This window comes from Pseudophryne corroboree, chromosome 6 (genome assembly GCF_028390025.1).
Source record: "Pseudophryne corroboree isolate aPseCor3 chromosome 6, aPseCor3.hap2, whole genome shotgun sequence".
Lineage (NCBI taxonomy): Eukaryota > Metazoa > Chordata > Amphibia > Anura > Myobatrachidae > Pseudophryne > Pseudophryne corroboree.
The window spans coordinates 661,934,710-661,959,927 of NC_086449.1; the positions used below are offsets into that span (position 1 = coordinate 661,934,710).

General features: G+C 43.8%; 1 protein-coding gene across 1 annotated transcript in view; it reads left to right on the forward strand.

Moving 5' to 3' along the window:
* Window positions 1–25,218, forward strand: part of LOC134934645 (electrogenic sodium bicarbonate cotransporter 1-like) — a 365,846-nt gene that overhangs the window by 154,981 nt on the left and 185,647 nt on the right. The window contains exons 2-4 of the mRNA XM_063930029.1: window positions 1,288–1,349; window positions 10,234–10,391; window positions 13,088–13,175. Coding sequence (XP_063786099.1) covers window positions 1,288–1,349; window positions 10,234–10,391; window positions 13,088–13,175 — 308 coding nt within the window. The remainder of the gene's footprint in view (window positions 1–1,287; window positions 1,350–10,233; window positions 10,392–13,087; window positions 13,176–25,218) is intronic.

Consider the following 25,218-nt stretch of genomic DNA (forward strand, 5'->3'; position numbering starts at 1 on the left):
GGCCTATGTGCACAGTTATAGATTCACCTCAGACTGGCTTGGAAGGCCAATACAGTAAATTGGGTGGTATTCATGTGACCGCCGGTCTGCTGACCGACAGTCACATGACTTCCTCCACCATCCCGCCGGCTCAGTATCCCGATGGTCGGCATGCCGACCAACAGGGACTATTTCCACTCGTGGGTGTCCACGACACCCATAGAGTGGGAATAGAACCCGTGGCGACCGCAGGTCGCCACCAAGCCCGCAGGGTGGCGAGCGCAGCGTGCCCGCAAGGGGCTTGCTGCACTCGCCCCTCCCCGCCGGGATCCCGGCGTCGGTATGCTGCCGGGATCCTGGCGTCGGTAAGCTGACCGGCGGTCAGGAGACCGCCGGTCAGCCATACTACACCCCAGTAAATTATTTGTACCAGTTTTTTGTTTGGCCTAAATGAGGTGATTGATTATATTAGAACATATTAAGGCTCACTGAGAAAAGCAGTGTAAATGCTCTTTTGTGATCTCATGCTCCAAGATAGCCATGCCTGCACTGGTGTAGAGGTTTACATGATTTAAATATAGAATTTGAGTGCAGATTATGCATATAAAAGGCCATGTTGGTAACGCAAGACAGCAAAGAGCGCACTACTTCATAAGAAAGTATGAGAAAACAAAATGTCTGTGGGTAAAGTAAATAGCTTACCTAGAAGGGCAGAGGTGTAAGACAAGGAGAAGTGAAGATTGGAAAATCAGGGATAAAGGGGTCTATTCATGAAACAGTGAAAAGTGTGGAGAAGTGATCCAGTGGAGAAGTTGCCTATGGCAACCAATCAGTGTTGAGGTAACATTTAAAAAATGCCTTCTATACAATTGTACGGAGCAGCTGATTGGTTGCCATGGGCAACTTCTCCACTGGCTCACTTCTCCACACTTTTCACTGCTTCATGAATATACCCCATAGTATGATGAGTACTGTTGAGGTCTGAGAGCCTGAACCCAGTTTACGCATTTGTATGCCTCAAAATGCAGTGCATATATCCACAATCACACACAACATTACGGTTATTTGTCTGAACATTGATTTGCTGTAAAGGTACAGATAGGTCACATTGGTTTGAAGCAAAGATATGGTCTGATGTCTCATGAAATTCCAGACCACACTAACCCTGACAGTTGATAGTAATATCTAGCTTAAGAAGTCAGATGTGGTAAGGAGTGAATTACACAATTGTGACATAAGAGCTGTAGCGATGTTCATTTACAACACTATGCTCCAATTTGCATTAATGCCTCAATTTTTATTTTGCAGGCAAAAAAAACCCTCAACAAAGTGCATTGATTCAACTGTCTGAAAAGCCTTCACGTGAACAGGTAAAAAATAGAAAATATTTATATTACAGAAGTGCACTAAGAGCAGGTTCTCAACTAAAATAAATGTTATATCATTGTCTTCTAGAAAATTATTGCTTTATTTTGTAAAATATAATTTCTTTATTAGAAAGCTCCTGATTATAAATGTTGCAATATTTGTCTTTGTAAAAGAGTACTTTGTCATCATTGCTTAACCCCACACCCCTAAAACTCACCTTTGATGTAAAGGAGCCACAATACCATGGAACCCACAGGCTATTTAACCAGACAAAATGGTGGAGTGTATCGGTTGGGTATGTGTGACCGGCTGGTACATGGCCGTTGGGTGGGGAGGGGGGGGAGGGGAGGGCATCGAAGCCCTGTGCTTGCTCGCTGCGATCGCCACAAGAGGGAATAGTCCCTGGTGGTCGGCTTGCCGACCGGCGGGATTTTCAAATGCTGGGATCCTGGCGTTGGTGTTGTGACCGGCAGTCTCCTGACCGCCGGTCACATAACTGCATCCCCACTATATACCTGAGGTGAACCAGCAAAGACTTCCGCAATCAGAGCTATACATACAAACACAGATTAATGTGAGGGTATCTGGTTTATGTATGCCCTCGGTCTGCCCATAGGTCAAAGAATGTTTAGACCAACACGTTATATCAGCACATTTATAGACTCTTGGATCACACAAGAGGCATGCAATAGCAAAGGTACAACAATATCTCTAATACACAGCACACAATGTAACAGTGTAAACAGTAATCACAATAATTAACAGTCTATACACTATACACAGAAACGCCAGTATCAACCCGCCAGGAGAACCCTCTACCCCCTAACAGTTAATGAGCCCGTTTGCTGTTTAGCATAAGAAGTGAGATGGAGCGAGTTATTAGTGAGATTTCTGCAGATCTTTGCTAAAAGCATATTTTAGCTGCGGGATTCTGTGTACAGTATATTCACAATTCCTTGCAGAAGTAGCAAATTCAACACCAGCCTCTTTAGATTAAATTCCGCACAGAAGTCTCTGGCCCAGGCCATTTAATCCCCTATCACACCTTTGGTGCAACCCACAGGGAAATGTATACCTGTTCCATATATGTCCATTGGGCATTAAAATCCAGGGATTGGCGGTAGATAGTTAAGAGATCTTCCCCCTTTCTCCCTCCTATGGCTAAGGTGCCAGCAAGTCTATGATATAATACTCCCAAATTATTATATAAGACTCCTAGAGTCACGGTAGAGTCTGAGAGGTCTTCTGCCTATAACAACTGCCCTTTGTTCCCATAGAGTACGATACACTCAACTGTATTTAGCATGCAACCAGGTCTTAAACTTTGGACAGTTGGAGCTTATATTATAAACAGGAGATCGCAGGAGATAAGCTGAAGCAGGTAACAGCAGCAGGATATGTGTAGGACTGGGCCAGAATAGCAGCATAAAAATGGTTAAAGCAACAGTGCAGGAGTATACAGATCTCTGACAGCAGAGAAACACAATATGGCTGACCGGCAGAGGCGTATCTTAGGGGAGTCGAGCAGGGCACGTGTCCTGGGCACCTTGGCAGGCCCAGCAGAGGGGGGCAGTGGCCAGGGCATCGTACCCACTCACTCCCACTACTATTGCTCTGCCCTGGGCCGTCCCCCATCCCGCTGCTATGTGAGGGAAGGAGAGCGCAGTGCCTCTCCTGCCCCTCAATGTGCTCAGTGTCTGGTCTCCAGTGGCAGCGGGGCGAGTTTCATTGTTTTGGTTTGTTAGCCAATTGGAGCTCGCGGACCGGCTCCTGACTGGCTGCTGGTCCGGGAGCTCTGAATGGCTAATGAACCGGCGCCAAGATACCCGCGGCCGAGAGTGGACTTCATAGAGCATTGAGGGGCAGGAGAGGAGCTGCTCTCTCCTCCCCTCACATAGCAGATAGCAGCAGTGAGCGGGAGGTGGATGGGAAGCGGGGGTGGGGGGTAATATGTTTCTGGCACTGTTGGGCAGTGTGTATCTGGCACTGTGGGGCAATGTGTATCTGGTACTGTGGAGTAATATGTATCTGGCACTGTGGAGTAATATGTATCTGGCAGGGTGGGGCAATGTGTATCTGGCACTGTGGGGCAATGTGTATCTGGCACTGTGGGGCAATGTGTATCTGGCACTGTGGGGCAGTGTGTATCTAGCACTGTGAGGCAATATGTATCTGGCACTGTGGGGTAATATGTATCTGGGATTGTGGGGTAATATATATATGGCACTGTTGGGTAATATGTATCTGGCACTGTGGGGCATTTGTGTAACTGGCACTGTGGGGTAATATATATCTGGGACTGTGGGGTAATATGTATCTGGCACTGTGGGACAATGTGTATCTGGCACTGTAGGGTAATATGTATCTGCCACTGTGGGGCATTTGTGTATCTGGCACTGTGGGGCATTTGTGTATCTGGCACTGTGGGACATTTGTGTATCTGGCACTATGGGGCAATGTGTATCTGGCACTGTGGGGTAATGTGTATCTGGCACTGTGGGGTAATATGTATCTGACACTGTGGGGCAATGTGTATCTGGCACTGTGGGGTAATATGTATCTGGCACTGTGGGGAATTTGTGTATCTGGCACTGTGGGGCATTTGTGTAATTGGCACTGTGGGTAATGTGTATCTGGCACTGTGGGGCAATGTGTATCTGGCACTGTGTGTTCTGTGTAAAAAGGGGACTCTGCCTATGTACTGTGTAAATAGGGAACTCTACTGCCGTAATGTGCAAAAATTGAATGAAGGTGTGCTGAGAGACGACACAAGCGGTAGGTGATAGTTTGCTGAGAGACGATGCTGGGGGTGGTGATAGTGTGCTGAGAGGCGACACAGGGGGTAGGTGATACTCATGTTGGCACACCCCATTTTCAGAGGTCATGCCCATTCTGGTATGTGACCACACCCCTTCTGGAGCATGGCCATGCCCATTTTTTTTTCGATGGCGCGCACACACAGTTGATTTTATGTTTTGTTTTTTTTTATTTGGGGGGGGTCCCACTCTTCATCTTGCCCTGGGCACCGGAAACCCTAGTTATGCCTCTGCTGACCGCTGTAGTATTGCAGCAATGCAGGAGGATACAAGTTCTCAGAGTAACAATAAATGAATTAGCAGTGGTGATTCACAATAATGCATACAAGGCATGATTCAGATTTGTACGCTAACTCGATGGTTAGCATACAGTTCCAATGGTGGGGACACTGCATATGTGCAGAGCGGATCCTCGCACGCAGTGCCCCTTAAACCCCAGTCTGATTGACAGGCTGACAGAGTTTGTTGGCGGGGAAAGGGTGGCAACTGCCTCCATACCACAAAATGGAAGTGTGTCACCTATGTTTATGGGAGTGCTGATGTCAGTGTCTGTGCCTGGCGACGCAGATTTACTGACCTTGGCTGCGGGTCAGAGACTGCCATCCTGACTAACCTGAAGGTTACTCAGATGACCAATGGCCACACAGAGTGATTCAATGGTGCATGCCAGCAGATCATGGAAGGAGCCAGGGGGCGTCTGTTTACACCAGACACCTCCTGCTGTATTAGTATATTAGCTGTATGGTATTGCACAGCCACTTCCTTGTAGCTGTGCAATATCATACAACTCTGAATCAGGTCCACAATACACAGGTGAATACACAAAGAGAGGAATGTACAGATTTGCATGGAACCTTCAGTATGAGTAGCAGTGGAAATACTCAATGATTCATGATGCATGCAGTCCACAGGTGAATCCACAATGAGGAACACACACGGATTTGCAGAGAACATTCAATATGAGTAGCAGTGGTAAAACTTAATTATATAGGCACTTAGCTGAGGAAATGGGTCTGGAAGCATGGCAAAGCAGCAAGACACCAGAGTTTAGTCAGCCAAGAACAGGGACCAAATGAAAAGGCTCCAGGAAGAGCAATCACTGGCATGGGTGTGTGGGACTGACTGCCTTTTAACACCAACAGGAACCAATCAGAGAGACTGGCGTCCTACTGGTAGGCATATAGTCCAGCTGTAAAGATGCACGTACATCCAGAGTCCCGGCTGTTAGTCAAATGCCGGGACCAGGAACCACCGCTACCATCTGAAGTCCTGGTTGCCTAGCCACCACTGGAACCATCGGCCAGTGTGGCGCTGCTTCCCGGTCACCTGGCAACGACTCAGACCCGCAATAACTGTCTATTTGGGTTGTTTCTAGGAAGAAAGGATAATTCGTAATTTTAACTAAAAAGTTTGGCTTCTTTGATTTAACCTTTTACATTTATTATTGTTATTATTATTTATTATTATCAGTTTCTTATATAGCGCAGCATATCCCGTTGCGCTTTACATTTGGGGCAACAGTAAAAAATGATATGTGAAGTTATGTGTGGACTGTACACAGGGGATGTAATTAGATATGATTCCAAAGATCCATGCTTTTGTCATGTCACAAGGATCCCAGCTCATCCAAAATTCTTGTGAAGCTGCAAGAGACGGTCTGAGGGGCTAGCTGAGAGATGAGAACATCTTGTCCTGATGCTAGATAATACACTTTAACAGCTCAGCATACGGTATATGAATAGAATCTAGAAGCATCATAACACACCTTATCACTCAGTTAACATATAGAACACATGCTGACAAATAGTCTTTTCAGGCCTGAAATGTTCTGTAACAGATGTGAGGAGTAGGGAAAGGGCTAGAGAAGCCCAGTGTCTGTTCCACTGTAGTGTATGAGTTGAGCTATAGCAGGTTAGCAAAGCCGTATCTCATCTCCCTCAACAGAACAATGGGCCTAATTCAGACCTGATCGCTATGCTGCAAATTTGCAGAGGTCTGCGATCAGATAGTTGCCGCCTAGGGAGAATGAAAACCCGCCCCGTGTGTGTGCAAATGCATGTGTACAGCGTGCAAAAATTCTGCCAGACAGTGGACATCAGCAAATCTGTTTGCAACTCACTCACCATCGAATGATTTTTCCAGTCTGTGCGTAGCCCAAGACTTACTCCTACAGTGCGATACAAACAGGCTGACGTCACACACCCACCACCCTGGGAACGCCTGCGTTTTTCATGACACTCCCTCAAAACGGGCAGTTACCACCCACAAATCACCTCTTCCTGTCAATCACCTTGTGAATGCCCGTGCTATCAAAATTTTCGCACCACCCTGTCGCTGTTTGGCGACGCGCATTGCAGTGCATATGCATGCGCAGTCATTCGATAATCGGCTGCTGTGCGAATTTGCACAACAGCGATCAGGTCACAATCGGACCCGATATCACTATCCTAGGCAGTGCCGGACTAGCAATCTAGCACATGCACCCAAACCCCTCCCCAGCAAAGTCTATCTGTGATTGACACAATTTCTTTCTGCCATCACAATAGTTATTTCTCGACATCTTAACAATATTTAATTGATATTGGGGGTCATTCCGAGTTGATCGTAGCTGTGCTAAATTTAGCACAGCTACGATCTTCTTCCCTGACATGCGGGGGGACGCCCAGCACAGGGCTAGCCCGCCCCGCATGTCAGTCCGGCCCCCCCTCGCAGAAGTGCAAAGGCATCGCACAGCGGCGATGCCTTTGCACTTCAAGAGTAGCTCCTGGCCAGCGCAGCTTTAGCGTGCTGGCTGGGAGCTACTCATCGCTCCCCGGCCCACAGCGGCTGACAGACCAAACCCATGAAATGCCGGCCTAACGCCGCCGTTCTGCCCCCTCCTGCCCAGTGATTGCCTCTGCCTGTCAATCAGGCAGAGGCGATCGTGTCCCTGCTACGGCCTTCAGCCGTCTGGCATGCGCCGGCGCACTACGGTGCCGGTGCATATGCAGTAGGGAACCGTTCACTCTGCTGCGTTAAAACGCAGCAAGCGAATGGGTCAGAATGACCCCCATTGCTCCTGTATTTAAAACACACAATACTCACCAAGTGATTTGAACTCACAACCTCATGTATCGCAGACAAACACTTAAAAAAAAGTGCTCCCAGAACAGCTTGTTCTGGTACTGTAGCAGCAAATAAGTTTACTAAAAAAAGACAGAGTTGCGTGCTCGCTGCGCTCGCCACAGGTTATATTCTCGCTCTATGGGTGTCATGGACACTCAAAGAGGGAGAAAAGCCTGTGGTGCCGGTATTCCGGCAGCGGCATTTCACCACCTGTCGGGGTTCCGGTGTCGGCATTGTGACTGCCGGGATCCTGACAGGCAGTCTCGTGATTGCCTCCCATCTCGACAACCCACAAATGTGCAACTCTCATGTGAGCACCGATGTGAGCAAGCGAACGTGAAACGTATGTCATCAAAAGTCTAGACGTACATTGTTTCTGGGTGCGGAAAATCTACACCTGACCCGGCATCTGGGTCAGTGCGGAGGATCACTCAGCGGCACTCAGTGGCACAGGGACACTACAAGCACACACTTCTGACAGGTATTCAAGGCGGCTCTCTCATTTCTGGGACACCGCTCACTCCCCCTGCAATGTGCATGCACAACAGGGGAGAGAGTGAGTGACCTCGGGAACAGCAGAAGCTGCTTGCACTTCTCTGCATTCCGTTCCAGCGTTTGCACTGTTTCCCCACTCTCATTGTGACCATTCACTGCCTCACGGCACATGGGACAAAAGCAGAAGGGGGAGCACGCATACAGTGCTGGGGCATCTATACTATCTATTGCTTCCACCAGAAAGTACCTATTTCAGCACAAGGATTTTTTCATTATAAAGTACACCACTAAATGCTTTTTTCTACAAATCATTGTAATAAGCCCCCCTTTTTCTGCATTTAAGGTTCTGCACTCATATCTATTATCTATAGGAGAAGAGGCATACCAAATCCATGTTTTCAAATTTATGAGGAATCTAAACATTGGTCTCAGACTCTCTTGTTTGTGGTTGGCAACATAGTTGCTGTATATGATAAATGTGGAAACCACTGAATGATACTATGGCCCTCATTCCGAGTTGATCGGTCGCAAGGCGAATTTAGCAGAGTTACACACGCTAAGCCGCCGCCTACTGGGAGTGAATCTTAGCTTCTTAAAATTGCGACCGATGTATTCGCAATATTGCGATTACTAACTACTTAGCAGTTTCAGAGTAGCTCCAGACTTACTCTGCCTGTGCGATCAGTTCAGTGCTTGTCGTTCCTGGTTGACGTCACAAACACACCCAGCGTTCGCCCAGGCACTCCCACCGTTTCTCCGGCCACTCCTGCGTTTTTTCCGGAAACGGTAGCGTTTTCAGCCACACGCCCCTGAAACGCCGTGTTTCCGCCCAGTAACACCCATTTCCTGTCAATCACATTACGTTCGCCGGAGCGATGAAAAAGCCGTGAGTAAAATTACTTTCTACATAGCAAAGTTACTTGGCGCAGTCGCAGTGCGAACATTGCGCATGCGTACTAAGCGGATTTTCATTGCGATGCGATGAAAAATACCGAGCGAACAACTCGGAATGAGGGCCTATATTAAGTTGTACTGATTGAAACATAAGAATTTATTTCAAGCATTTTTGTGCTTTCTATAATAAGTGTGAACATTAAGGAGGTGATCATTAAGTGATTATTTCTCAAACAAGAAATTAGAAATATATGTGTTGATTGTGACTTAATTCTTCCTGGCATGTGGTACTTGTGAGAAGTAGGCCCCGTCCTGTCATATGAAATCAAGCAATAAAGGTGGTGTTTTGTATATGATCAGAGAATTGCAAGACACACTGCATATTTAACACAGTGGTTATCACTATTACCATAACGGGTGCACGCTGTGAAAGACGCTTCGCAGGGAGCTGCTATAAACAGGTTTTTCTGAGATCATAAATTATATAAAAGGTCTCATATATTTGATAATAACCTGTAAACAATTGTTTATATTTTCACTTAGCTAATTTACATATTACATTATACATTATATCACATTATATATTATCCTACCCATACACCCTCACACATACAAGGAGTTAATATCCACTAATTGGGGTGAATATGATGTATGTATGTAACACACTCCATATATATTTTTATATATATTTTTAGAAACTTTCTCTTCCTAGGCTGACAGCTAATTGTTCCATGTCTTGCCTACTAATAAACTTATTTTAATAATGAAGTAATAAATGTTAAGTTTTAACAAAACTCATAAAACTAAATCAAAAGAGTGCGCCACACATTAAGCCTTTGGTAAAGGCCCACTAGTGTTTTTTTTCCAAAGCCCCTAACTAAACATTGTACCCTGCTTAATGGCGTACCTCCAACCACATTCATATTATCTTTTGTATTAACACATAAGGGATAGTATTTCTTATTGGTTGGTTTATACAATCTTTTACAAAACAGCCTGTGCGTAGTCCTCCAATCCCCCGTAACAACTCTCATGTGTGCCAGTCCTCAAGTATTCTCAATTGGGCAAAAACACCTTTACTATACTCAATCTTTGTTGTAGAACATGTTGTCTCCCCCCGAATGCTGCTTCTCAAGGCACAAGTTGACGTAAGGACCAGAATAACACACATCATGTTAATCTGCATGGGAGTATATGTGTGTGCCTGGTGTTCTCACTTGAGTAGTTCTCACTCTGCATCAGCACCTCTGACTCTGTGAAATAAATGCTTTGTTTTGGTCAGGTTACACTGTCTGTGGGGTATATCCATTATAAATTACAGGGCATTATTTGCCTGCCAGATTCCCAAAGGTAATTGGTAGGTATAAAAGCTTCAAGGCAATGAGATTCAGCATGTAAGAACCCTCTATGTTATTCTACATATCACTTCTTCATAATTTTGCTCATCCTCCTCGTCACAAATTGACTATTTATATTCTAACAAGCCCTGTGCTCAATAGATGAAGATAGGTTATATTATGATTCACTATATATTTCTTTATTAACTCAATTTATTTTGATTTGTGTTTCATTTTAGCTGAATAACACATTTAGAAAAAAGGTCCCTGATGGAACAGAAGCAGCAAATGTTCTTGTTGGTGAGGTGGACTTTTTGGATCAGCCGTTTGCAGCCTTTATCAGGTTAAGGGAAGCAGCTGTGCTTGGCTCTTTGACAGAAGTTGCTCTTACCAGCAGGTAATATGTTTGGAGGTAACTCAGACACTATTATTATTATTATTATTATTCTTTATTTATATGGCGCCACAAGGGTTCCGCAGCGCCCAATTACAGAGTACATATGCACACAATCAAAACAGGAAAACAGTGACTTACAGTTGAAGACAATATAGGACAAGTACAGGGTAACTAAGCATAACTACACCAGTAGACGACATACTGTGGAGATAAGTTCCAAGGTGGCCAAAAAACTGCATGATTTGGCCAGTTGAGGATTATTGAAGTAAGAAAAGAATAATCACACGAGGGAAGAGGGCCCTACTCGTGAGAGCTTACATTCTAAAGGGGAGGGGCAGACACACAGAGGTAAAACAGATGGGGTAGAATTAAAATGTACTAAAATGATCAGTGGAGCTTGCTATTATTTCCTTAGAAGACATCATTATTTTTATCTAGGAAAGCATTGTATGTGAATTGTGTGACTTTTGGGTGAGTTGTGCACATGCCTTTTGTAAATGTTTGCTTCTTTAAAAGAAAACTCCATCCAAAACTAAAAATAGGAGAGATCAACACACTAACATTTTATTTGTCCACTGTGATCCTTCAGTGTCCCTGAAGCTGGGCGCACAAATTTTAGGGGGCCTGTGGCAGTATAAAGGTAAATTACATTACTGACACATGTATTTTGTGTGGAGCAGGAGAGGTCCGCCAACACGGGGAAGATAAGGCAGGTGTGAGACGGGTTTAGTATGAAATACCTACAATCAAAATTCCAACAGTCAAAAGCCCTACAACAATTGACTGACATTCAAAATCCCGACAAGGTCAAAATCCTGACATGGTCAAAATACCAACATTTAAAATACTGACAAGATCAAAATACCGATATTTAAAATGTCGACATGTCAAAAAGTCAAAACAAGTTTTTAATTGTTTTTTGGGTTTTTTGGGTTTGTATGTCAACTTGGACACCATATAAGTGTACTGTGTGCGCTCGCCATGCTTCGGGCACACTATTGTATTCCCCATACAGATCCACTGGGATGGTAAGATATGAACAAGTTGGTTTCAATGAAAAAATCATGTCGACTTTGTAGGTATTTTGACCTTGTCGTAATTTTGTCCGTTGGTCAATGGTTGTCGTAATTGTGACCGCTCGTTCATCGGCCATATTTGCCTGCACTTCAATGGAGCCGGGTGATGGGGGGAGTGAAGAAACTTCACTCCCCCCGTCACTGCCCCCCCGCCGCCGGTTCGCCCGTTGACTGTATCCGCCGTCGGGCAGCTCGGCGGCGGATCTATTTATTTTATATATCTATATCTTTTGTTTGCAGACTAGCTGCACAATCATAGTCTGGGGCAGAGAAGTGAGTTTGTGCCCTGAATGGAGGTTAGGTGTTTGTTAATTTATGTTCATGTGTGTTGAATGGTGCCAGTAAAGCTTTATTATTTCATTTTATTTACTCACCTTCGATGATACACAACCAGCAAATGTTTGTTTGTTTGTTATTTTTTTAAGGTAATCAGGACACAGAGCTTAGCTCCACTCCCTGACACTCCCAAAAAACTCTGCCCCTGTGCTCTGATTGGCCCAAAGCTTAATGAATAGTAAAGCAGGGGTGACCATCAGTGGGGGAAACCATCGATGGTTCCCTTGCAGATGGTTTCACACCATCAAGGTTACCCATCAGTGATACCATCTATGGGTAACCCACCAAGGGCCATCCCTACACCTCTACTGAGCTAATTACCCCATATCACCATAGTACATAATATTATATACCGTTAGGATTACATTACAGTGAAATGCCCACCTTATGCCAATTGCCATTCACGCATTCCTACATATCAGCCAAGCAGGCAGACAGCACAACACTAGATCATCCACAATCACAAATGACAGTTCTCCAATTAAGAAGAGCCTTTGGATTTCTTCCATTGATGTCAAAACTATTTGACGTCGGCTATCAACCATCAATGATTTGTAAACATCGATGGTGGAAGGCCATCCCTAGATTCAGCTAATAGTAAGCTTCTTGCAGTGAGTGAATAAACTTGTAGTCAAGGGAAAGTGCTAACAGATGACGGTATATACATTATTGTGAGGTGCATATGTATGCGGTATATACACCGATGTGAGCCCTCTACAGATACTGTGTATATACTGATGTGAGATGTTGGATGGCTGTACTGGTGACAATATACAGTACAGAGATGGAATAACAGAATGTATGGGCACAATGCCGAGGGAAGGGACCAGCCTCAAGCAACCTCTTCATTTCCAAGCCTGGTGCTGCCTTGGAGGTAGAGAGACTCAGCATATGATAGGCAGTGCAGCCAGCCACAGCATAATAGTCTCTGCATCTGCCTCCATCATTACCTACAACTGTTTGTCTTTCAATCAAAAATTCTCCTTGTAGTATTCCAAATGTCTGTATAATGACGTTTGTAACAACCCTTATTCAAGGGCCTGTCTCAGATGTATTCTGTTGAAGTGCATTCATCTCAGGTGGTTGGGCAATGTGTAAATTTGTATAAGTAACATTGCTATATTCAGTTTTCCCTTATTCTATTATAGCGAGATCAATTTGGCAATATGTAAGGTGATTCATGTATATCTAACATGTATATCTAACAGAAGTCATACAATTAACTATATTGCATATTGAATATCCTTTAAAGTGGGTTTATATGATCAGTGTTTATTTTTACAGATTTATTTTTATTCTCCTGGGGCCAAGAAACCAGACAAAGATCTATCATGAGATTGGGAGAGCCATTGCCACTTTACTCACTGACGAGGTAAACATATGTTCTACAATTGGAAAAGTCCTTCCTCCATAATAATAGGTATAATGTGACTGAAATACTGTGGGCCAGATGTATCATCGCTTGGAAAGTGATAAAATGGAGAGTGAAAAGTACCAGCCAATCAGCTCCTACCTGACATGTCACAGGCTGTGTTTGGAAAATGTCAGTTAGGAGGTGATTGGCTGGCACTTTTTCACTCTCCATTTTATCACTTTCCAAGCGATGATGCATATAGCCCTGTATCTTTGGGACTGGTACAGAGTTGGAAGTAAATTGAGTGCACATTATCAAAAGAAGAGTAGCACATTCTGCCAACATGCAGTGTTATACATATCAAAAGATGTGTGCGAATCAGCATTGGTAGCATATGTTCCTAGTTTACTACAAATCATTATCGGAGGCGTAGCGTGGAACCTCTGTACCCCGAGCAAGTGCATTTTACTGTGCCCCCTTCCATGTACTAAATTATGTCTGGGGCGTGGGCATAGCCAGTGGTGTCACCATGGGCATGATTTAGATGTGGTTAGTGCTGCACCCATCGAAACGGACCAAGTGACACATGACGCAGAGCTGCAGCAGACTGTCAGTGACTGACACTCTGCTGCTGTCTGGGGGGTGGTGAGGGAGTGGCGACACCCTCTGTTTCTGTGTTGCCGCTGTTTAGGGGGAGGGGAGAGGTCAGGAATCTGTGTCGCTGGATGGAGATTTCCTGGACTGTGCAATGGCCGGCTTGCGCAGCACCATAGGTGCCATATGCCACCGATGGTGACAGAGTGATCTGATGCTGCATCCTAGGACGCAGGATGGATCACTACTGCAGCATCAGACGTCAGCTTGTAATAGATACATCTTGCTGCATCACCATACAGCGCTATGGTAGCAGCAGTGATAGTAACCACGTCTTAATCAGGCCCCCAGTGCAGACTGTGTGCGTGACAGGGGGCATAGCCTCTTGTCCACAACCCCACGCTGTATGAGGTTGTGACCGGGTGTCAGCCCCTGTTCTAGTTACACTGTGGGTTTGCCCAGCACTCAAGGAGCTGCTGAGCAGCCACCAGCCTCTTCTGGCACAGTGATGCACGCTGTTCGGTGACACCATCTGAGAGGGTAACACCAAAATAGCAGAGAAGCTCCGGTGTCACATGGTGCAGTCCACACCGCCCTAGTGACGCCACTGAGCATAGCCAGCATGCGTATGCATGATGACATGATAAAAGAAACAGCAGAGGCTGTGTCTGACTGGAGCATGAAGGGCCAACTGGTGGTAATCAACAGGGCCCATAAAACTAGTGTGAAAACATGACTGCAACCTGTGTATGCTGTAATCCAGTGTGTACATGTCCAGGGCCTGAATAAGAATTCTGACAGCCCTAGGTTAATAGTACACTCATAGTGTGGCACCCTCCACCACCACCACCACCTATGTTTATGTTTTCACCTTGTTGCATGTAGTGTGTGCGCACATGCATTCGAACCTGCAGCCATAGGCTTAACATTGTGGGATTGCACATGCATATGCATTGTGGCAACGATGTAGCTGGCTACATCCTTACCTCATTCATTGTGAGGTACTTTACCTCACTCACTCACTCACTCACTCACTCACTCACATCTTTACCTCCCCTCACTAGCAATTCATTATATATTCTAGCATACACTTTCCATATTGCAATTTTTTTTCTATGTCTCGTCCTTCATCCATGTAATCTGTATTATGCCCAGGGTTATATCTTTGCCCTTGGGGGAGACACTATCGTTGCTAAATGGCACCTACATTTGGTTTGCAGGGTGCTGAAACCCTCTACTTCCTGCTATCAATGACCCAGCCCCATTGGTATGATGTCACCTGTTTTGGAGTGAGTCTGGCACATAGCCCTGCTCTGCCGCTGTTTGTGCCCCCCTCCCCCCATATGCTTTGTGTCGTGTTCCTACGTGTCTGTATGATTATTGTGCTCTACAGTTCACACCATGTCTGTAGGTTCTTTTCTGTGCCACTACCCCACCCCCCTCCCCACCCATATGTTCTTTAATGTAGGTAGATGCCATTGTTGCAACACCACTTACAAGTTGGTATTGATAATGTTAGAGCCGTCACTCTTCTTCTTGTGGCAATAACACCCGTTCAGGAATGAGAAGAGTAAGCTTCTTTGACTCAGTCAGTGTGGCCTAGTCCTGTGTGAAAGTTAGGGGGGAGATCACTACTTTCTCCCATGGACTGTTTATTGGATCTAGTTTATTGTGCAGATAGATGTATTGAACATATTGTTAATGGACCCCATTCTCAAAGATTATTTACCAAACGAACCCCAAGTGGTTTTCAAGAAATCACAAAATCTAAAGGACCTCCTAGCACCAAGCATGATAAGAAATCATGAGACTCCAAGAAACACACTACCGAGATGTGTGGGATGTTTTAAATGTGGCCACTGCAACATTTGCAAATTTGTGAACCCCAATAGAAAAACCTTTAAAAACGCAGGTGAAACCAAGGAGTACAAAATCAAGCATTTTATTAATTGCAATACATGCTCCGTCATCTACCTCCTGGAATGCACGTGCAAGATGAAATACATCGGAAAGACTAAACGACCACTGAAAATCCGCATACAAGAACATATTAGGAATATAAAGAACCGGGTCCAAACACACGCGGTTTCCAGACACTTCCTACAACATCACGGTTCCAACCCGGAAGAACTCACATTCAAAGGCCTGGAACTGGTGACATTAGGAGAAAGAGGGGGGGACCTCTCCAACCTCTTGTCAAGAAGAGAGATGTTCTGGATACATGAATTGAGATCCCTCCATCCGTATGGACTGAATGAAGGCTATGAAATAGCCCCCTTTCTGTAAACGTAAGCTCGCATTCCCCACCATTATATATCCGCGCACCCCTCTTCTTCCCCCCCCCTTTTTCCCCCCTTTCCCCCCCCCCCCCCGTTTTATCTAGCTGAGTCCAGGTTGGAACACGGAGCGATGGGCTCCCCAACCTCTGGACCACTTCTCTCACTACCCTGACCTCAGATTACAGTCATACCACACTGGATATGCCCAAATTCGTCCGATCTTGGAAGCCAAGCAGTGTTGGCCCGGCCAGTATTGGGTATGGGAACATCCCAAGAAGACCGGGTACTGTAATAACAACTAGAACATGGGTCGGTGTTCTTTCTACTACCCCCCTTCTTGTGTGTTTCGTCACCTCCCTACTTCCCATTTTCCTTCCTTCTTCCATATCCCATCCTATTCACGATTTCAACTTATCCTTCACCTAAACTGAAGTTAGTATTTTTATGGTTTTTTAACTATACATACATTTATGAATTTAATCATAACGCCGATCTCACCTTTTAATTCCTCTCCATTCAATTTATATGCTACTAACTAAACGCAGACCTATAGAATATGTCTGATACCGCAAAATAGATATCAATCGGTATTTGAACTGAAGCAACTTTATATTTATTGACCAGTGTTATAATGCATATTCCAAACACAATTTATATTCAATAAGTGTTATTTATAAATGAGGCATTGATATGCCATGCTTACAGAATTATCTGCAGCATCACTGACTCTCGTTTCTCCTATTTACATGTGGGGCTTCCTGTGTGGAGACGGAGTCAGCGTTTCTTAACTGCATAAACATATACATATAAACTGTGAAAACATGGCCGCCGGCATTTGCTTCCAGCAAAGACAACAGTCTCTCTAAACGGACTCCAAGAAAATGGCCGCCGCACTTCCTCTCAAAACAACCGGCGCATGCGCGGAGAGGACCTACGGACACCGGAAGTGGGGCGGAAATGACGCAATTCGCGTCAAAACCGGACTGCAGCAATTATGAAAGTATTCTGGTTCATACAAAGATTCTGGACACAATATCTCGGCGCAACTGAGGCGCTTTATATGTTACAAACACCCCTCACTGCAGACATCATTTAAATTGTATTTTTTAATATTAAAACTTACTATGTATTTTGTACATCCTGTCACAGGAAGTGATGTCACCAATTACTTCCTGACCCATAGGGGTATAAATAGATGACATGTCCCACTGTGCTCACTACCCCTTGATGAAGTCAAACCAGACGAAACGCGTTGGGTGATTCCTGTTATCACTGAAAATCCTCAAGATAAGCTATTCATTCTATTCATTACCTCTTTTTTAAATACTTTTTAGATACATTTATGCCTCACATGGTACTTTTTTTATGTCTATAAGGACCTGTTTTTAGTACACATCTGGGTCTTTTCATGCCTTTTTCTGAATTTTTTATGGTTTATTTTTAACCTAAAAACTTTTTTAGGAAAACACGCATTTTATATATTGCCATGTATGTCTAAAAAATTTTTTACTGACTACGTTCGTTATAAATAAATCCCGTCTTTTTATTTAAATATACATCTCTAGTTTTATACTGTTTTTACCACCGGTGGTCGCTCTGATCTTATCTGTTTTTTCTACATTTCTTTTATCCTACACACGTACAAGTGTAGGTTTTATTTAAGATTGAGCAGACACCCCATAAAGAAAGGGGAGTGGTACTATAGAGATTAAACAGGGGAATATACTAGACATACTGTGAAAAACTATCTCTACTATTTTTTGGCGCTGTCAGTTCACCCCATATACACATATCTCTGTACTATTTCTTACAGCCGCCTTAAATTGGGTCAGTAGATTTACACAGCATGTTCAGATTAAACGAACGTACAGATAAAAGGAGCAATTTGTGCAATAAAATCTTCAATGAAACCAATAAACCAGAGGAAATACCCACATCAGGTAACCTGGACAATATGTTTTGGGACATTGAGAAACTTCTTGTTAAGGAAATAAAGGCATGGTGGGACATCAAAGGTCTAGAACACTATGTTAGTGTGGATAGAGTCCCTAGAGGCCTCAGGATTCTAAAGCAACCTACCTTTGGCACTGAAAACCAGGCTTTCATGAAAGAATGGGATACCATCCTACACAATTGCTCCATTAATTTAATGAGACTGCTCGTATCGGAGAAAAAACGCATTCTTGTAAACCTAGAAACAGAAATTAATGAAACCGAAAAGGGTTTTGAGACCTTCAAGGATAAGGAAGACTTCAAAATTAATGAGAAGGTTTTGAATAAGAAACTTGAACACATTGAGGACACAGTAATCAGGAATAAAGAAAAAAAGTTCAACAGGGACAAACAGGATTACGAAAACAATAAAGTAAAGAACTGGAACAGGTTCAACCAAGAGGGACCACAAGAACAGAAGGTGAGAAAGGATTACTGGCAATCAGTACCACAAAAAGGGAAAAGGAGACTACCTAGCCAAGCCATGCAAGAAAAGAGACACACACAAACTTCCAACAGATTCACAGCACTACGCAAGCTAGACTCAACAGGAGAGGTTTTTTTATCCCAAGGACCAAACACAAAGATCAGGGATACGACCACAACCACCAAGGAGGGAGCGAGCTACGCATCACCACGAAAAAGGCACCTAGAAGAAGAGGATGCCGGGGGAGTGGCAGAAAAAAGCCGTTTCAAACGGAGGTACCTGCAGTAGAAGACGCCGCACCCAAAGGCATCTTCAATCTATCTAAACACGACCTAACCACGCACGAAATCTCCCTTTTGAATAAAGGGTTGTCATTTGCACCCACAAAAGGGATGAATAAATTCGAAACGTTTATAGATTTAAACAAATTTGTGAGAAAACTCACCCTGAAACGACATTTTTTAAAGAAGGATGACGCGGTTGTAAGAAACTATGATCAATCAAAATCAGGATTAAAACCGATCTCTAAATTTTATCCCCTGGAATCCAAGGGAAACAACATAGGCATGTTTTACGACCTAGTGGCAAAAGACCTATGTGAAGCTGAGATCCAACCTATTAAAGAGAAGAATCTAACCAATAAAGAAAGACAAGCAATTAAACAAATCCAGGGAAATAAAGACATCATTTTAAAACCGGCTGATAAGGGGGGGGGTTTGGTGATTATGGATCGTACGGCATACATTGTGGAAGCAGAAAGACTACTGGGAGATGAATCATCTTATAAACCACTAGCAGCAGATCCGAAGGAATCATTCGTGGAGGAACTCAGAGCGATCCTCCTTAAAGGCCTCAGGAACGAGACACTCACTAAGGAGGAATACCAATATCTCCTTAACACCAACCCCGTCACCCCCATTTTTTACTTCCTCCCAAAAGTGCACAAATCAATAACCAACCCACCAGGGAGGCCAATTGTGGCAGGAATTGACTCCCTAACATCCCACCTGTCGGAATACGTGGATATTTTCCTCAGAAAATATGTTATGGACTTACCCGCGTATCTTAAAGACACTACATCAGTTCTGAACCTAATGGAATTACAAGTATGGAAGGACACTTACAGGTGGGCTACTGTAGATGTACAGTCCTTATATACGTGCATCAAACATGACCAAGGGATCCAAGCATGCAACTTTTTTATGAGTAAGGACCCTTTTATTAAGGACGACCACCGGATTTTTATTTGCGATATTATGAACTTCATTTTAAAACACAATTATTTTAAATTCCAGGACCAATTTTATCTCCAGACCTGCGGGACGGCGATGGGAACAATTTTCGCGCCCAGTTTCGCCAATCTCTTTATGGGCCACTGGGAAGATGAATATATCTACACGGATCATCCCTTCAACGCAAAACTAATTTTTTATAAAAGATATATTGATGACATCCTAATTATATGGGACGGAGATGAAACCTCGTTCAATAACTTCCTTACATATATATCTGACAATACCAGGAACTTGAAATTCACCTCCAACAATAGTACGGAACAGATAGAGTTCCTAGATCTAATATTGACTCACCAAGGGAAGGAAATTATTTCAAAAAATTTCATCAAAAAGGTGGATACAAACAGCTACGTCCACTACCGTAGCAACCACCTTAAACGATGGAAGAATAATATTCCCCTTTCCCAGTTTACAAGGATTGCACGGAACTGCACGAAGAAGGATGATCGTGATGCCCAACTGACAGTCTACACAGAGAGATTCAAAGAAAAAGGGTACCCTGAACACATCACAGCAGCTGCAAATACAAAAGCAAAAACCCTGGAAAGAAATAAACTCCTGGAATACAAACCCAAGGAAACTGCTAAAGACACGGTTAGATTCATTACCACCTACAGTAAACATGACAACCTGATCAAACAAACACTTAAATCACATTGGAACATATTGTTAATGGACCCCATTCTCAAAGATTATTTACCAAACGAACCCCAAGTGGTTTTCAAGAAATCACAAAATCTAAAGGACCTCCTAGCACCAAGCATGATAAGAAATCATGAGACTCCAAGAAACACACTACCGAGATGTGTGGGATGTTTTAAATGTGGCCACTGCAACATTTGCAAATTTGTGAACCCCAATAGAAAAACCTTTAAAAACGCAGGTGAAACCAAGGAGTACAAAATCAAGCATTTTATTAATTGCAATACATGCTCCGTCATCTACCTCCTGGAATGCACGTGCAAGATGAAATACATCGGAAAGACTAAACGACCACTGAAAATCCGCATACAAGAACATATTAGGAATATAAAGAACCGGGTCCAAACACACGCGGTTTCCAGACACTTCCTACAACATCACGGTTCCAACCCGGAAGAACTCACATTCAAAGGCCTGGAACTGGTGACATTAGGAGAAAGAGGGGGGGACCTCTCCAACCTCTTGTCAAGAAGAGAGATGTTCTGGATACATGAATTGAGATCCCTCCATCCGTATGGACTGAATGAAGGCTATGAAATAGCCCCCTTTCTGTAAACGTAAGCTCGCATTCCCCACCATTATATATCCGCGCACCCCTCTTCTTCCCCCCCCCTTTTTCCCCCCTTTCCCCCCCCCCCCCCGTTTTATCTAGCTGAGTCCAGGTTGGAACACGGAGCGATGGGCTCCCCAACCTCTGGACCACTTCTCTCACTACCCTGACCTCAGATTACAGTCATACCACACTGGATATGCCCAAATTCGTCCGATCTTGGAAGCCAAGCAGTGTTGGCCCGGCCAGTATTGGGTATGGGAACATCCCAAGAAGACCGGGTACTGTAATAACAACTAGAACATGGGTCGGTGTTCTTTCTACTACCCCCCTTCTTGTGTGTTTCGTCACCTCCCTACTTCCCATTTTCCTTCCTTCTTCCATATCCCATCCTATTCACGATTTCAACTTATCCTTCACCTAAACTGAAGTTAGTATTTTTATGGTTTTTTAACTATACATACATTTATGAATTTAATCATAACGCCGATCTCACCTTTTAATTCCTCTCCATTCAATTTATATGCTACTAACTAAACGCAGACCTATAGAATATGTCTGATACCGCAAAATAGATATCAATCGGTATTTGAACTGAAGCAACTTTATATTTATTGACCAGTGTTATAATGCATATTCCAAACACAATTTATATTCAATAAGTGTTATTTATAAATGAGGCATTGATATGCCATGCTTACAGAATTATCTGCAGCATCACTGACTCTCGTTTCTCCTATTTACATGTGGGGCTTCCTGTGTGGAGACGGAGTCAGCGTTTCTTAACTGCATAAACATATACATATAAACTGTGAAAACATGGCCGCCGGCATTTGCTTCCAGCAAAGACAACAGTCTCTCTAAACGGACTCCAAGAAAATGGCCGCCGCACTTCCTCTCAAAACAACCGGCGCATGCGCGGAGAGGACCTACGGACACCGGAAGTGGGGCGGAAATGACGCAATTCGCGTCAAAACCGGACTGCAGCAATTATGAAAGTATTCTGGTTCATACAAAGATTCTGGACACAATATCTCGGCGCAACTGAGGCGCTTTATATGTTACAAACACCCCTCACTGCAGACATCATTTAAATTGTATTTTTTAATATTAAAACTTACTATGTATTTTGTACATCCTGTCACAGGAAGTGATGTCACCAATTACTTCCTGACCCATAGGGGTATAAATAGATGACATGTCCCACTGTGCTCACTACCCCTTGATGAAGTCAAACCAGACGAAACGCGTTGGGTGATTCCTGTTATCACTGAAAATCCTCAAGATAAGCTATTCATTCTATTCATTACCTCTTTTTTAAATACTTTTTAGATACATTTATGCCTCACATGGTACTTTTTTTATGTCTATAAGGACCTGTTTTTAGTACACATCTGGGTCTTTTCATGCCTTTTTCTGAATTTTTTATGGTTTATTTTTAACCTAAAAACTTTTTTAGGAAAACACGCATTTTATATATTGCCATGTATGTCTAAAAAATTTTTTACTGACTACGTTCGTTATAAATAAATCCCGTCTTTTTATTTAAATATACATCTCTAGTTTTATACTGTTTTTACCACCGGTGGTCGCTCTGATCTTATCTGTTTTTTCTAGATGTATTGATCTGTCTGCATTATACAGTACCACATGAATATAAATAGAGTAACCTCAGATGACAGCCACAGGCTTTCTTTCAGTTTTTAGGCTGTTTGGCTGTTCTACCACGGAGATCATTTTATTTATTTATTACTTTTACATAATGACTGAAACTGACATTGATTATATTGTTGCTCCCCCCAATGGGTATGGTGCTCACTGTGCCCCACCCTCCACTTCTCCCTTTGTATTTTCCAGTTAGTATTCCCTTTCTCCTGTTTTGTTCTCCCCCAAACTCTGTAGTTAACGTAACTCTGGCCTTCTTGTTCTTCTATCTCTTCTCTGGCTCTGCTCCACTCCCAGGCCACATTGTGACACCATCTCATCACTTCCGTGACACTGCTGCCGGGGAGCTGGGATCCAAGAGCCTGTGAAAACTGACTGGTGCCAGTTCTGCACTGGAGTGGGGGCTCTCCTGATGTTGCCCCCATCATTTTACGCAGTTCCGCCTGGGACCGCTAGGACAGGTAAGACGGTCCCGGTGGTAATTTAAAACTTAAAAAATAACAAACGGATACTACACAACTGGTGCCCGGAGCACAAACGCCACCTGCTCTACTTACACTATATCCATGACTATACTAGGTAACGTAGATAAAACTGCTAAAAGACTTCTACACTGATCTGTACAGTATGTGCTGCACTTGCATAAACTTCTGTACTTACTGTACATTTGCCTACGTGAGAGCACTCCGTCACAACCTTGTTTCACATATCTGGTTGCAGAACTGGATTAACAACAGAGCACTTGGGGCTGTCACCACACATAGCTATATCACCAGCATCATAGTCACTGTGGTATATATGAACTGGTGTTTTTTGTGTAACATAATGTGAACTGGGGCACTACACTGTGTTTAACGATTTTGTAGTGCTGGGGTAATTGAATTAGCCGTGGTAAATTACCGCAAGCGAATTGTTTTCCTGAGGCTAATTGAATAGCCCCGAAGGCAACCCCCAGGCTGCACTTAAAGGGAATTTATTTTCAAGTGTAAGACTCGAAAATAAATTAAATTCCCACCTTGATATATTTTATGTTTTAATAGCATCACTAGCAGGTGATTTCATGTTGGAGGGGGCGGACAAAATAAAATGTAATTAAGGCACCCTTCCAATAGGTGCATTGTACAGTATCTTGCTGCGGTGCCCTCCTAGTATCTGAAAATCCTGATAGACACAAAGCAGTATAGGCTGCACTTGTCAAAAGTTAAAATGTAGTCCTTTATTCCTACGTTTGGGGCTGACCCCCGTCGTCAGGGACAGCATTGAATCAAATTTAAAGCATACAAGCATTTATACCTTCACCTGACAAACCATTAGCCCCAAATGACACTCACCTGAAGGACGCTTGCCTTTGTGCTATGGAGCCGCATGCTGGGGACAAACGTCGCAGATACCATGACATCGGGGGTCATTCCGAGTTGATCGCTAGCTGCATTTGTTCGCTGTGCAGCAATGAGGCTAAAAAATGGCACTTTTGCGCATGCGTATGCGGCGCAATGCGCACGCACAACGTACTATTACAACGAACAAAGTAGTTTCACACAGGGTCTAGCGATGTTTTTCAGTCAAACTGGTTGCCGCAGAGTGATTGACATGAAGTGGGCGTTTCTGGGTGTGAACTGACCGTTTTCAGGGAGTGTTCGGAAAAACGCAGGCATGCCAGGAAAAATGCAGGTGTGGCTGGGCGTGTTTGTGACGTCAAATCCGGAACTGAATGGGCTGAAGTGATCGCAAGTACTGAGTAGGTTTGAAGCTACTCTGAAACTGCACAAAATGATTTTGTAGCCGCTCTGCGTTACAATCGTTCGCACTTCTGCTTAGCTAAAATACACTCTCAGTGGGAGGCTGCATAGCGTTTGCACGGCTGCTAAAAACTGCTAGCAAGCGATCAACTCGGAATGACCTCCATCATCCTATGGCAACCCTCAGTGAGGCACACTGTAAACAATCACTATTGCTAGGTAACATATCCTGTGTTACTTACAATATGAAATAAAATACTGATCCTACAATAAATTATTGGTGCAATACATGCAAACAATAAATAAAATGAAAAAAGAAAAAACTAATAAAAGAAAAAACAAATTAAAATAGACCTAACCAGCGCCACGCATTAATATTAGCAATAATATATTCAAAATGTAATGGAGAATTAAACTGGTTGGTCATTATGTCCACTGTCTAAAGCGGGGTACACACTAGAGCGATGTTGGCATGATATACCATTTCATATCGACATATGGCCTACATCGCTCATTGTGTACAGGGGATTGCGCAATCCCGCGGTCGCTTGGTTGGATGTGCTGTACATTCAACCAAGCGTTGTTGCTAGCGTCCTGTAGTTTGCTAATGAAGGACAGAACATCTTTGTTCCGTCCTTCATTAGCATTGCCCCAGTGTGTACACACGATCAGGGCTGATAGGTATTCGTTCCAACGTCCGAACGAATCCCTGTCGCTCTAGTGTGTACCCTGCTTAAAACCTGGCAGTCCTATGCAAAGCCATTCACTCCTTGAACTGCCTCTGCATCTTGCCCACATAGGACAAGCTGCAGGGACAG